At 38.3% G+C, this 15,853-nt stretch overlaps 1 protein-coding gene across 4 annotated transcripts in view; it reads left to right on the top strand.

Annotated features, from left to right (window-relative positions):
- Positions 1-6,267, top strand: part of LOC123510127 (vesicle-associated membrane protein 7-like) — a 6,503-nt gene extending 236 nt beyond the window's left edge. For 2 of the 4 annotated variants that reach the window (XM_045264959.1, XM_045264961.1), the window contains exons 2-7: positions 629-841; positions 1,034-1,153; positions 1,838-1,946; positions 2,382-2,449; positions 2,648-2,740; positions 3,358-6,267. In XM_045264959.1, coding sequence (XP_045120894.1) covers positions 635-841; positions 1,034-1,153; positions 1,838-1,946; positions 2,382-2,449; positions 2,648-2,740; positions 3,358-3,420 — 660 coding nt within the window. In that variant the 5' untranslated portion in view covers positions 629-634 and the 3' untranslated portion in view covers positions 3,421-6,267. Of the gene's footprint in view, positions 147-628; positions 842-1,033; positions 1,154-1,837; positions 1,947-2,381; positions 2,450-2,647; positions 2,741-3,357 lie in introns of all 4 variants that reach the window. The other 2 variants (XM_045264960.1, XM_045264962.1) reach the window with 2 other exon arrangements.
- Positions 6,268-15,853: the final 9,586 nt, after the last annotated feature.

Below are 15,853 nucleotides of genomic sequence, written 5' to 3'. Positions count from 1 at the left end.
GATAAGGTTTAGGTAGGTGTTTCTTGTTGTGACTGCGCACGTCCAACCATTACTCGCCCAGGTATTTATATTTATTGCCTTGTGTGTTGTGGCTTGCTCCAGGCATCGTGGTGAACTGAATGTACTGACGCAGCATCACAACACAGGTACTGGGAGCCATTAGTAAAAAGTTAACCTTGACATGAATCCAATGCAACAATGGGAGTTATTTTCAGTCAGGAATGAAGTTCTTGGTCGCAAGTACATGAATTTTTAGTGGCTTATGTTATGATGATAATGATGGTCACAATAAGTAAACGTTGGAATATTGTTCTCACTGCATCTGCCTTCCATAAGCTTAATTTTATGAATGTCCAGGGGAGCAGAATGAGTCACTGCAAAGTTTTGAATATGGTCATTCTTACCACAAAGAAGTACGTGATTCGAGTGTACTTTTGACCACTGACTCCATTACTGGTTGAAAGTATTAAGATACCAAAACTTCCATGTGTTATGCTTTGAAGTGATGCTGCTGTTCTACACATCAAATGCTTATATTAAAATTCAGATTGCCTTTGATTTTGCGGATAGTTATTTGTCCATCATTTTATTTAAGAAAATACTACAAGTGTCCTTAATTTTCCCACAGGTCAGGATGCCTCTCCTGTACAGTGTAGTTGCCCGGGGCACCACGGTGCTGGCGCGGTATGCAACATGTGCCGGCAATTTTGCAGAAGTAACAGAACAGATTCTGACCAAAATATCTCCTGGTGAATCTGGACGTCTGACTTATTCCCACGCCTCTTACCTGTTCCATTATGTGGCTGAGACGGGAGTTGTTTTCATGTGCATCACAGATGATGTGAGTATTGCTGAACAGTTCAGAAACTGTATAATCTGCTTAATGTTGTTGTCTTGTGTATTGTGTAATTGGTTATCAAATATTATTTTTGTGGTTTGACCAGGTATTATGATTAAATTTGTTGATATTGTAAATCCGAGATACAATTATGCTTTATCAGGAAGGGTAATGTACATATTTTTCTTTTTACAGGAGTTTGAGAGACAGCGAGCTTTCCTGTTCTTGGAGGAGATCAAGCAAAGATTTTTAGCTACTTATGGTCAAAGAATCCAGACAGCTTTGCCATATGCCATGAACAGCGAATTTGCTCAGGTATCATTGTGAGAATGTCTCACACACACACACACACACACACACACACACACACACACACACACACACACACACACACACACACACACATAACGATGTATAAGATAGTAAACCGTATGGAAAAGATAGACAGACAAGACCTGGTATCACTGACAGAAGATGGAGATAGACAGATGAGAACACTCCAAAAAGATCATGAAGAGTCAGTGTTTGAGGAACATTAAAACGTTTATTTTTCTTCATAGAGCAGCAAATATCTGGAATAGCTTCAGTGAAGAGACTGTAACAGTAGAAAATGTGCATATATGTAAGGAAAAATTAGATAAAAGTAGATATGGAGATAGGTCACTGTGAGCTCTGTTCGAACCCAGTAATATACAACTAGGCAAATACAACAAGTAAAATACACACACACACATACATGCCATCAATAACAACAACAACTCATGGTTGAAAAAATAATACATGTACTTTTTTCTTCAGAATTCAGTATTTATTTTCTAGTAAAACAATAATTTCATGCAAGCATAGTCTAGCAAAACATTTTAAGAAAGTTCTTGATAAATGTCGCTATATTGACAAATGTCACACACTGATTTGTTCAGAATTGTTTTTGATTCCCTTTTTGAAAAGTCCCAGTTGTATAAATTAATGTTGCTTTATCCTGGTTATCACCATACACAGGTGTTAGCTGCACAAATGAAACACTTCACAGAGTCCCGTGATATTGACAAAATCTCGCGGCTACAAGGAGAAGTGAGTGATGTGAAGGACATCCTTGTTAAGAACATAGGTAAGGCAGACAAGTATATTATTGTATAGATTAATGTAACTCTTCACACCTCACTGTATGATGGCACATATGTGAAAATCAGGTAGAAAGTAGCAAGATCATTGGAGTGTTTTGGAAGTATGTGTGGAGAAACATGGAGGGACAGTGTAAGAAGTGAAGAGGTCAGAAGAGTTGGAGTGTTGAATGTTGGCTGGATGGGCAGACACTTGGTAAGAGTGTAAACGCAGGGTTATGCGAGGGAATGGTTGCCCACTGCTCTGGTGCGGAAACATGGAACTTGAGTAGTAAAAAAGAAAAGAAACAGTTAAATGTTAAGTGTTTTAAAAATGTAGCATCTTACTCAGGTTCTTTTCAAGAGTGTTGTCAATACTGCAAGGTAACGATTTATGAATTATTCCAGTTAAATTACTTAATCATAAATTTCTAACTTTTCAGAAAACATAACGGCTCGTGGGGAAAGACTGGAACTGTTGATAAACAAGACACAAAGCCTCAATACTTCAGTAAGGCATACTTCTTGTGTAGAAATGATTTTTACAATTCACTTATGTAAAGAATTGTTATTATATAAGATTTGTACATATCATTCACACTTGGCTTTTCTTAAAAATGGTCATTATCTTTAAAAAGAAGATAAATCTAAAGTTTGTTGAAAGTTTATTAAATCACTTTGATTACTTAAAGCACTTTGTTCCTTTCAGGCCGTCACCTTCAAGACAACAAGCCGCACTCTTGCTCGCAGTTTGTGGTGGAAAAATATTCGCATTATCATTGTCATAATTCTGGGAGTTGGTGTAAGTAAAATACATATATATATATATATATATATATATATATATATATATATATATATATATATATATATATATATATATATATATATATATATATATATATATATATATATATATATATATATATATATATATATATATATATATATATATATATATATATAATGCAGTAACATAGCCACTATCTTAACTGATGGTGAAACTGAAATAGATCTACTCACCATGTTAGCTTACTGTGGCAACACCTGGATTGGTTCATACTGCAGAGTAAACAGTGCTGTTCTTTCACCATATAGTCACCTACCTCCATGGATAAGTTTTACCAATTAATTTCATCAAGTTTATGAATATTTATATAGGAATATATATTTTTTTATTTACAATAGAATACATGTTTGAATATGAAGAACTACATACATGTATTAATTGATTTATTAATTGTGCAGAGTGCCTTGCAAAAGACTAACAAAAGAATGTTCATGTCTCTCTTCCAAATTTCCTTTTCTTGGGTGTGAGAATCAGTCTGCATGTGTGTTCTACACTCACAACACCACTGTAGGTCATCTCATTTATATAACCCAAACCAAGTGCATTGCAGCTATTCTTTTGTCTTACAGGTTAGCATCTACATCATTGGTGCCATGGCATGTGGCATGAGCTGGCAGAAGTGTACACAGTGAAACAAGCAAGCAAGAAGTGGATAACCTGCAATAGATTATCTTTGTAACAACAAGAGTGTATTTGGCTTTTCTGAATGAAGGATCTGGCAAAGGTAGTCACTTTCACACAAACTCCCAAACACACCTCATTGTTTGGATCATAGGTTTTAGAATTCTAGGTATTAGCAAACTGAGATTTCATAGAACGTAACTTCTTTATGGGGTATATATGTGTAATCTTCAATGAAGTTATGTTTTATATGAGAGCTCATAAGATTTATTGGTATAATTTTGAGAAATGCTGTACACCTTAATTGCAAATTTCATTCCTTTGTTTGATCCATCTTTATTATCAATAATGTGAATTTTTATCATACCCAAAATCGATAGTTTCATTTTCTTGTTTGTTTTGTTGTAAGTTTAAAATGTATACATAACCACTTTCATTTTCTTTGTAGGAATTGCTGTTAAATTACATTTTCAAACATTAATACTGAGTAATCAACTAAGCATTATTAATGATTGATGTGCTACATTTCCTCAGTGCTTTGTCAGATGGATGCATCTTGTGTTTCATGTGTTACACTATTGCCTTCTTTTCTGTAGCCATTCATAATGTCACACTATTTTTGTAAAACAATTTTCTGCAAACTTGATAGCTGAAGAATATGTCTTATTTCTTGTTCTAAGTACCAGGACTTGTGGTTGAGGCAAGGTAATGCCTCACACTGTAGTGAAGGTGAGAGAGTTTCCTCATCTGATGAACCAGAACAGGCTGGTTTGCTGAGCAACTGGTGCCCTTGCAGGTGTTATAAAAGTTTCCTGTCAACCAGTTGTCTTACACAGTATTATTTAATTCATTATATCATGGTCATGGTCACATCTGTTTTAGATGTCAATGTGAGTGAGACTTCCAGTGTTGCCACTGATGTGAATATTATAATAAGAAAATATCAAAATGATCTAAGCACATACAAAGGAATAAGTTTAAGTGCATGAAGACTTTAACTTTGTACAATGGAACTTACTATCCACCCATTAGATGTGATTAGACTACTGTGTTTGTTGTATGTACTACTTTATTACTGAAGAGGTGATGCAGGATAGGTTGCCTAAAATCACGTGGGAGAGGATTTGTTACGTCTGTGTATGTCTGGTGTGTTGTTGTCTGCCTTTACCAACACATGACTAATGGAAACCTACTCTGCATCAGAACATTTAGATTTTGTAAGTCACACTGCACAGATATACACTATATTTTACCATATGCTATTGTTGATAATGGCGTCAGCCATTTGCATACTGTACTTCCATTATTGATGCCAGTTGTTATAATCTTAGATGATAGAATATGATGTCATTAACTCAAGGTGCTGAAACGAACAGGATTTTGATCTTGGCATTTTCAGTGTTATGTAGAGATATATTTTGGAATTAAGGCTATGTATTGCATTACTGTTGGTCAGTCAGTCTTGAATGTACTGTGTTGAAACAATCTTCTGAATTTCATGAAATTCTTCCTACAATTCCTATGTAAAATTCCTTTACCATTTTGTTTGTAGAAGTGGGCCAGTAGAAGCAGGGTGAGTAACTGATTAAATGCGAGAAAGTAAGCAGAAGTAGATTTTGATAATAAATAATAAGGGAGCTTGTAACAGACTCAGAGCTACATTGTATTGGGGAAAGCAGGGAAGGGACTACGATTGTGAGTGAGTGAGGACCTTTGATTATTCTCATACCATAATTATCTCATTCAGCTTTCATTTTTACATTTTGTGGCAGTTATTTCCATATTTTCCTTTATTAGAGACTGGACCATATGAATTTATTTCTGAAATTTTTCTTCAGGGACAAAAATTAGATGTGTCCTATCTCATATGTATTACTGTAATTTGCCTTAGACATGGATTACATGTTTCTGTATAATGCTGTACTGCAGCACTGAAGCATTGGGCCAAGGCTGTTATGATTTGTACTTGTAGAGTTGATAGAAAAGGTGTTGTATTTTTCTCATGTTACCATTTGGATATTCAAAGATGACTATATACTGTCATATTCTGAGTGTTGGTTTAAGATGTACATCATTGCCATCATGTTTTGTGATTGGCATTTGAGACTTCGAGAAAAATGAAGTTAGTAGTATGGATATTATGATAATCTGATTAGTTTGTCAGTTACAAACAATTCCTTTCAGATTAAAGCTGAGTAGTGTTAAGTAACTGCTGTGATAGTTACCGTAGCCTTAGTTCTGTATATATTTATTGCTGTGAGATCGGTACTGTACTTGTTACTGTTTCTCACGATATTATTTACCTCTGTTCTTTGGGCATTCACATGTTTGTATTTGTATGATGCTCTCCATTCCTTTACAAAATCCTTTATAATATTAGTCATTATAGATATATAGAGAAGTATAATAATGGGTGAAAATAGAACAAGAATCAGAAAGATTATTTTGTTTTCCCTCCTTTTTATGAAATGGTTACTGCATGCCATCATTAATGAAAAAAGGAAGTAGTGAATAGCTGAAAATTATCCCTATTTTTTAAGTTACCATTCTGGCAAGTGGAAAACACAACTGAAAATGCAATCTGTGTAATTTAACTATATTGCATTTTCATAGTGGTGTATTTCCAAAACTTCATAATTGTAACATGTCAATGAATCTTCAGCCTGAACAAGATTTGTAGAATGCCGTGTATTATAATTGATCACAATGCTAAAAGCTTTTATGTCCTTGTTTGTCTGTCACAGATTATCAAGCATGTTCTGCTCTCTTTCCATTTCTCCTCTTCTGGTACAGTCCTACCAAAATATCCATCAATTCACAAGTATATCTTGTTTTGCACTATAAAAGTATATATCAAACCAGTCTTTACATCCCCTGAAATCTTAGACATGATAGTGAGATGAGTATTTTTATGCCCAACTTTAGTAATGGTCTAGTTGAAGTTGCACAAGTCTTGAAGATATTTTAGTTCTATTGACAGATTGATGACATTTCCATACTACCAACAGGAGAAACAAACACTTGAGAACTTTGGTCTTGGCAAACTTTTGGAAATACTAGTTGTGATGAGAGAACAAGGCTCTTATATCATCATAACCAGATATGCATTTCTGCCATTTGCATGTGAGGGGAACTATTAATGTTAGACTCCAATGCTGATAAACAAGACCTGAATACCTTGGATAAGGGTTGAACCCCTCAATGGGTCTTTTCCCTGAGCTATTCATCATCATAACCTGCCCCCCCTCCCCTTAAGCCCTTCCAATACAGCTGCCAGAGAAAGTGCCTTGCATCAGTGTTCATGAGAAGGGAGGTATGCTGGGCAGACACTTGCCACCTGCACACTACCAGCAGTCACAGTTCCCAGGAGTGTCCGTCTAGACTCTAGTGTTTCATGTCCAGGGTCACGCAGCAACGCAACCAAGGAACTGCCAACCCATCTGACCGGGCTGGGACGGGGTGCACTGCTGCACTCTGCCATGCCTTCAGTATGATGATGTGTTTTCATATTTATTCTGGTTATTATTTGTCATTTTTATACAACTTCAAAAACTTATGTGGGAATTAAAATAATGAAGAATTTGGCCATTAATCCTCTGACCTCCATATTCCCTTCCTAATGTAAATGAAATATAGTTTAATCATACCCAAAACTCATGGTAAAAATGTGTCCCAGTACTGAGGGGGTTAAGAGTAAGGCCCCTTCTGAAACACTTTTATGCCACACCTTCCATGTATACTTTTAAATGGTGCCAGTTTAATGAAGTAGTTCTTTTTTTTTTTTTTTTTTTTTTTTTTTAGGGGGGTGGTGGGCGGGGTATTATTACGATTTAGTGATTCAAAATTTCAAAATTCCCAACAGGAGAAACACTCAAAGCTAATTATTCATGGTGGCTTTGGAAATGGTCGTGGTGAGAGAGCAAAGCGTTTCTGAATACAAGCTTAGGACATGCACGTGTTAAACACACACACACACTGTGTGTGTGTGTCGCTGCCTTGGATCAGTGTTTGAATCCTCTTGACTGCCAGGTGATGGGAACATGACACTCATTACTTCATTACCGTAACCTTAGACTATTCTACTAAACTAAAACAAAACTACACATAGAAAAACGTCTCATCTAATCGATCATTACTTTTGTTCGCAATATATTCACAACTCCTCTTCAACACAAGTCCAAGTCGTCATCAACATTTCGAAGTCATGCTCTGCACTTGAACCAGATCACTGCATCGTAACTCGCGGACACGCTACGGCCCGCAACACCCACAAGGTTAGCGCATTAGAAACAGTGACCTGCCGCCAGCCTCAATGCACAGGAGTCATCAAAACACCAAGGTTAATTCAAATATCACATTTTCTTAATGAACCACGTAATAAAGAAAAGAAAATAAGTGGTACGCATTGAAAAAAAAAAATCGAACGGATAATTGTTCCTTACTGATTACGAACATAAAAAAAAAAAAAAAAAAAACGGTGCACTTGACAACTGACCCTTAACAGACCTTAGTGCTTAGTCTTAGACCTTAGTGAAGGCCGAAGGGTCGTGAACAAGGAGTGTAGAGGATGATTCTACGAGTAGACTCTTAACCGTGAAGGATTGCCACTGCTAGGCGAGATGGTACCAAACAATCAGGAGCATTGGGGTGGTGACCAGTAGGAGCATATGGGGCAGTGAGTGGGTGCATTGTACACGTCACACTGATGCATCGCCGCTATTAACAACGCCATGATGGACTGCCGTTGCGTACCTTGGGCGTGTGCAGCCAGCGGTCCCCTGAGTGGTGTCATGCATTTCGGGGCGTGCTGTTTTATTCATTACAACGCTGCTGCAGCCCTTAACACGCGGCCTGGATGATGGATGGCCTCTCCTTATCTCTATTAAGAACACTACACGGCCCAGACCCGAGGCGACCGCTCACAACGCACCACTGCTTACATTAACTTGCCCTGACACACACACACACACACACATACACACATACTAGTGGAACTCAGCGAGGCGGGTAGTGACGTGCGGCAAAGTAAACCCATTACCTCGCGGCTTTTAAGAGCAATAGTACATTCCCTTCCATCTTCCTTATCACCACATACTGCAGACACATTATCCCGCATCTATTAGGCACGTACCTCGCTCCCCGCCACGCCAGGGAAGGAGCTACAAGGCGCGGCTATGTTGCGCATAAAAAGTAAATAATCTTCCAGCGCTACACGACTTCATCACAGCCTCGTAAATATTCCGCTCATTAAACACGCCTTGGAAATGATCAGATGCTTCCTTCACCCACTCGCATTCTGATGAGGGCAGTGGTGTTCCTCAGGGCGCTCCGGAGATTGGAAGGATATCACAAAAAAGGACAGTTGTTTAATGGGATCTCAATCACCTCGAATCTCAACTCTACTTTCTAATTTTCCAGCTGATAGTGGGTGTTATTATCTCGGGTGGTGGTCAGTGGTGAAATAATGATAAAATAAGGTAGTAATATGATGGAATTTCTATAATATCTTAAAAGCTCAAACCTCCATATTTTTCTCGTGTTATTGTTTTCATTACCAAAAAGAAAAAAAAAAGATACAATAGAATAAACAAAAATCCCACTTTTCTGTGTTATTGCTTCAAGAGGTAACAAAATAATTACCCGAGGCATTAATGACTAATAAGAAATTACAAAGAGAGACAAGAACATTTCAAAACCTCCCTTTCTCCATACTACAAGCGTGTTCCAAGGTGGGTGACTCAATTATCTTAGGTACCATGATGAGCAAGACATCCTAAATAAACACAACAATATGATGAGGGTTCTAGCAATACGAGTGTCAAGCCATCAATCTCTCTCTACTTATCGTTATCCAGGTGAGCTATAGGGATACCCAGAATATAGGACTTCCACTCAGGTAGGATACGATTTGTAACATCTCCAGCATTCAGATAGGATATAAGGCTAATAATCAGATTCAGAATACGATTTCGAGTACCCAGGTATGTTATATAACTAATAATCACACTAAGGGTACAATTTCGAATACTCAGGTGGGTTGTAGAACTAATAATCACACTCAAAATACGATCTAGAACACTCAGGTAGGATATAAGGTAATAGTTAGACTCAAGATACGATTTAGAGCACTCGACAGCACTCCCGTATAAGCACGCAAGGAACAGACCACAGGGGCTTGATACAACACTAGTCACCAGTCCTCGATAGCTTGGATACTAGCACAGGTTCAGGTAAGACAGGTATACACGATTCCATGACCAGTGTAGCGTCAGTGTAGCGTTGCCCGGACACATTAAGAGGGACGTTGGTAGAGGCAACAATGTGTATATATATTTTCTATCTTCCACTCGTCCTGTCAAGCAAAAATCCTAACCTCCAGAGACGTGTTTTTATGCAAAGTACGAAGCTGATCCTTGACCTCAGCGTGCGTCTGGGCATGAGTGAGTTATAGCGGTGCGTTTCCACAGGTGTGAAGTGCATCTATACAGGTAGACGAGGAAGAGGAGGAGAAGAAGGACGGAGAGGAGGAGGAAGAGCAGGAGGAGGAGGACAAACACGGCAGATGATGGGGGTCTGAAGTCAGTTGATAAGTCATTCAAACCTGTATCCTCCTCCTTCTCCTCCTTCTCCTCTTCATCTTTCCTCCCCCTTCCTCCTTCTCTTTCTCCTCCTCCTCCTCCTCCTCTCCTAAATTTCCCATCACCCACGACGCACATTTTTATGCTAATGCTTCCACTCAGAGGAGCGCCGCCCCGCCCCTGCCCGCCCAAGCCTCGCAGCCTGGCCCTGTTCGCAGCTGGAGACTTCGACCAGGCGGCGGCAGTCTCGGCCTAATTATACCCCGTCTCCAGGCCTCCCTACGCTTAATTGGAGGACACAATACTCAGCCTGATAGCAATTTATACTCTCGCCATTAGTTACTTCAAGGCCTGTGTTTTGTTTTGTTTTCCCAGAGGTGACGCGTCGCCTATCATCTTTTTTTTTCTCCCAAAAACAGTGAAGCGAGAGCTAACCTTGAGTAAAAAGCAGGTAAAAAGAAGGAAAATAAAAAGAAAGGTACTCGATTTATGATGCAACTATGCGATAATAGTTTAGTACTTGGCGTGTTCTCAATGATACAAATTAGGTGGATAGAAATAAGGGAAGGTGAACTAATGGTAAACGAAGAAATTAAAACGGTCTTTGAAAGGGTGAAAAAGGAAGCACGATTTATGACAAATACACCACGAGATTTTAGCACCTGATCTGTTCTCAATGATACAAATTAGTCTGATGGGATGGGGGGACAAAACTAATGATAAGCAAAGATACCATAACGAACGCTGAAAGGGTGAAAGAAAGAAGGAAAAAAAAATGATATAATGAGAGATAAACCTGAACACTTTAGCACCTGACGCGTTCTCAATGATGAAAATTAGTCTGATGGGGATAAGGGAGATAAAACTAACGATGAACGAAGAGATTATTGCGAACTCTGGAAAGGCGAAGAGAGAGAGAGAGAGAGAGAGAGAGAGAGAGAGAGAGAGAGAGAGAGAAAAACTCCTACTTAATTTATAACACATACAATACCTTACCATTCTATCACCTGGCGCTTTCTCAATGGTACAAATTAAGTTGATAGGGACAAAAGAGAGGGAAAATTAATGATAAAACAAAAAAGTGGATTATAAAAAGGAGTAAATCAAAAGAACGATATGCAACACAAACTCCTCAACACTTTTTAGCGCATCATCTGTTCTCATGGGTGCCAATTTGGTTGATGAGGATAGGGAAGGAAAATAATGATGAATAAAGACAAGGATCTCTAAAAAATGAAAAAAAAAGAGACAGAAAATACATTGATAAAGATGATACCCTTTAGAATTCGATAGTATGAATAAGGATGACGATAGAGAAAAAATAATAATGATAAAAGAAATTAAAGAGAGAGAGAGAGAGAGAGAGAGAGAGAGAGAGAGAGAGAGAGAGAGAGAGAGAGAGAGAGAGAGAGAGAGAGAGAGAGAGAGGAGAGAGAGAAGAGAAGAGAAGAAAGAGAAGAAATGAAAAGCAAAGAAAAGAAAAGAAAGAAAGAGAAGAGAAGAAAAGAGAAGAGAAGAGAAGAGAAAAGAAAAGAAGAGAGAGAGAGAGAGAGAGAGAGAGAGAGAGAGAGAGAGAGAGAGAGAGAGAGAGAGAGAGAGAGAGATAGGTGGGGACTAACAATAAACAAAAGATTTAAAAGTCCTCGTTTATCATCTGCGCACATAAAATTTTGATATGCCTAAGCAAACACTATAAATAACAACATATCTAATTAAACTATGCACATATTACCCGCAGGACTTCACTTTTTTATTCTTTTTATTTATTTATACACTTTTTTCACTTTTACAGCAACCTCACTCAGTAGATCGACTGAAAATTACTGTGACACTAAATTTGGAGTTCTTTACGTATATCAAGTTTGGAAAAAAAAAGACCATTCTTCGTTAATGAGATAACAGTAACAACAGCACCACTACTACCACTACTACTACTACTACTACTACTACTACTACTACTACTACTACTACTACTACTACTACTACTACTAATACGACAACTACTACTACAACAACTACTACCACTACCACTGCTACTACTACTACTACTACTACTACTACTACCACTACTACCACTATTACTACTACTACTACTACTACTACTACTACCAAACTATCGATATACCAGACCTGCAATTCCACTAAAAGTATCCCAAACAAACGCAACAACAACAACAACAACAAAACAACAACAACAACAACAACAACAACCTTAGACATCTCAACATGAATAAAAAAGCACAAATAAATGAATGAAACTAGAAATACAATGAAAAAAGCAACAAGCGCGGCTACACTAAACAAAAAGTAGCCAGGGATAAGCGGTGAGCATCTCCCGCGGTGACTGGCGGCGTGGCGGTGGAGAGTGACGCGAGCACAATGGCAAGCAAGGGGCAGCCAGCAGTGCACGCCGCGAGGACCGAACCTGTATAATGGGATCGAATGAGACTTGACAGCCGCGCCATAATGAAACGGAATCCAACCCTTTGTGCTTATTTGTCTCTTTATCATGAATCCTTCTCCTCTGTGATGAAGGAGAGAAAGGATTTGATCGCCTATAAATCACGATTCTCTCTCTCTCTCTCTCTCTCTCTCTCTCTCTCTCTCTCTCTCTCTCTCTCTCTCATGTTTTCATCAGATATTTTTTCCGCAGAAGTAATTAAAAAGTTTTCTGATGCTGAATAGATCCTCTGTGATATAAAATAGAAAGATTCTAATATTCTGATCACCTATAATTCATGTTTTCTTCTTTTTTTCACCTTTTCAAGAGATAATTTTAGTTAACATTTTGCAAGAGACACTAAAAGTTCTCTCTAGTATTGAATATATTTTACGCTTTTTTAACTTTTTTTTTTTAAAGAAATCAAAGGACTTTAGTTGTATATTTGTATTTTTTCAATGTTTATTTCAACTTAATATTCAAGAGATACCTTTAGTTACCAAGGATAATTAATTATTTAAAGTGCATTTGCATAATTTTCTTTCACTTTTCCCTCTATTTTCAATTTCAGAAGACGATATTTCACTGAAGACGACAAGATTTCCATTAATCAGTCATTTTATATTTTGAACATTTCATTTCAATCCCAGATATAAAGAGTCAGGAGATAACTGTATAATTTTTTCTTATTTACTCATTTCCACTGTTCATTCTTTCTATATTGTCAACGAACACTTATATTTATTTCAACCATAAATCAAAGGTGTCTTGGTGAGATCAGGTGAGTGTCCTGCCCTTCACCACCCGAGCGAGGCCTTGGAATGTAGGTACTTATTTGCCAGAGAGTCTGTGATTTGCAATGGTGAGGCTCTGCGATGTGCGAGGCGGATCTGGCTAAGAGGATTGAAGAGAGGCAGTGGTGGGGATGCATTGTACGTACGTGGCAGGGATAGTAGTAGTAGTAGTAGTAGTAGTATTGTTGTTGTTGTTGTTGTAGCAGTTGTAGTCGTTTTATAAGATAGTTACATTATGAAAGGAAGAAAAGAAAAAGTAAAAAGGAAAAAAGTAAGGTAAGAAAGACATAACCAAAGCACAACACAACAACACATGTAAGACAAAACAACGCCAGACAATGACATCACACACACACACACACACACACACACACACACACACACGAGTACACATCCCAACAAGCACGTTCACCTTGCACCACCAAAAACAACTATCAACTACCACCACCACCACCACCACTACCACCACCTTTACCAACCTCTCCTCCATAAGGAACAGGATAAAAAAAAAATAAATAAATAAATAAATAAAAAAAGAACAAAAAAACGAAGACAAATGTTGCTTTCGGTGGCAAAATACAATCAGCGACAAAATGACTAATGAATCCAAGACACTCCATTCCTGACCGGCAGCTTTTTTAAGGAGGAAGAAGAGGGGAAGAAGGAACACAAGGGAATACAAAGGAAGTCCAAGCAGCAACAGACCCTGAAGTTCTATTTGGTTAACTAGTACACTCTATCGATTAGTGGGAACAGGATAGCACAGTAGAAGGCTTATCCACACTCCCCCTCACCTTCAACCGAAGATGACAAGGAAAAAAATAAAGAAAATGGTGCCATGTATAGAATTTGAGAGAAAAAGAAGAAAGAGATGGTGTCTAGGAGAAGGAGGAGGGGGAGGAGAAGGAGGAGGAGGAGAGGAGGAGGAGGAGGAGGAGGAGGAGGAGGAGGAGGAGGAGGAGGAGGAGGAGGAGGAGGAGGAGGAGGAGAATACTAATAAGCATAGAAAAGAAAACACTCGTATACCAAGAAGGCAAGAATGTAAAAGAAGAAGCGTGGAAAAGGAGGAGGAGGAGAAAAAGGAAGAGGAGGAGGAGGAGGAAGTGGAGGAGCAGGAGGAGGAGGAGGAGGTGGAGGAGGAGGAGGAGTTAGAAGAGGAAGACAGGAATATTAACAAGCTGGTAGTAAATACTCGTATAAAAACTAGTCAAAGATGAAAAAAAAACACACGAAAATAATAAAATAAAATAAAAGAAAACGAACTTGACAAAGACCACACTGAAGAAGGAGAAAGAGGAAAAAAAAAAGAAAAGAAAGACGAAGAATAAGAAAGAAAACAACGCAGTATAAGACGACGCTAATGATGATAATGATGATAAGAAGAAAGATGGTGAGGAGGAGATGATGGTGATGAGTCTGTCCGGACCCTTAGGTTAGGTTAGGTTAGGTTAGGTTAGGTTAGGTTATGTATCCTCGTCTTAACCTCCGTCAGTTGACCATACATGGCAGCAAAGGGACGCGACAAAATACACCACTCACTCACTCACTCCTGATCACCTGCCGCGAAATTAAGCAAGGAAGGGAAAGGAAAGGAAATAAGGACGATAGGAAAGAAGGAAAATAAGAAGAAGATAAAGAAGAAAAAATAAAGACAATACCACTACTATCACCAACACAATTACCATCATCACCACTACCCCCACCACCACCACCAACAAAAATAACCAGATTACATACATACACACATCACCACACGCTTCTACCTCTCCTAACTCCCACAACACCACTTCAACACCCATCAAACCATCCACAAAACACCCAAGGAAAAAAAGAAGAGTTAGAGAGAGAAACTCTACTACTACTACTACTACTACTACTACTACTACTACTACTACTACTACTACTACTCCCTACACAACACAACACCTGGTCAGACTAGTTCCTAATGATCCCTTTCTACCTGAGTGACGTGTTCCGTGATGTATGGATCTCTCTGCCTGGCTGGACATAATTCTATTAAGGGCTAGTGATGGATGGATTCATCACGAGGATTATGGGGCGGTGTGACGCGGCGGCCTGATTGGAGGGGCTGCTTACAGAGTGTCTTTTTGTGGCGCCGAGATGCGAAGGAGGTACAAGAGATGAAAAGGTGTGTTGTGTGTGATTGAGAGGCTCTGTTGTAGTAATAGTGGTGGTGGTGGTGGTCGTAGTAGTAGTAGTAGTAATAGTAGTAGTAGTAGTAGTAGTTTTATGATTCTAGTGACAGGTTAACAAGATTCTCCCTGTGAAGTCGCTGAGATTTTCAAGGGTAGTAGTAGTAGTAGTAGTAGTAGTAGTAGTAGTAGTAGTAGTAGTAGTAGTAGTAGTAGTAAAATAATAACGTAAAACCATTAAAGTTACTGGTAGTAATAAGAATTAGCATAAAAGACGCGAAAAAAAGAATAAAGCGCTAAATTTCTCTGGATCGACAATAACACATGACAAAAAGGACAACAAATGAGAAAAATCACAATAACCTTTCCTCTTTTGTCCTTCCTTTCAACAGCACTACATAAAAGAGCGACACGAACCAATACGAGTGAATCTCAACGATAAAATGCACTCACTAATCATACAGACAGACAAATTGTTG

This window comes from Portunus trituberculatus, chromosome 28 (genome assembly GCF_017591435.1).
Source record: "Portunus trituberculatus isolate SZX2019 chromosome 28, ASM1759143v1, whole genome shotgun sequence".
NCBI classification, from domain to species: domain Eukaryota; kingdom Metazoa; phylum Arthropoda; class Malacostraca; order Decapoda; family Portunidae; genus Portunus; species Portunus trituberculatus.
This window is presented reverse-complemented; position numbering and strand designations above follow the sequence as displayed.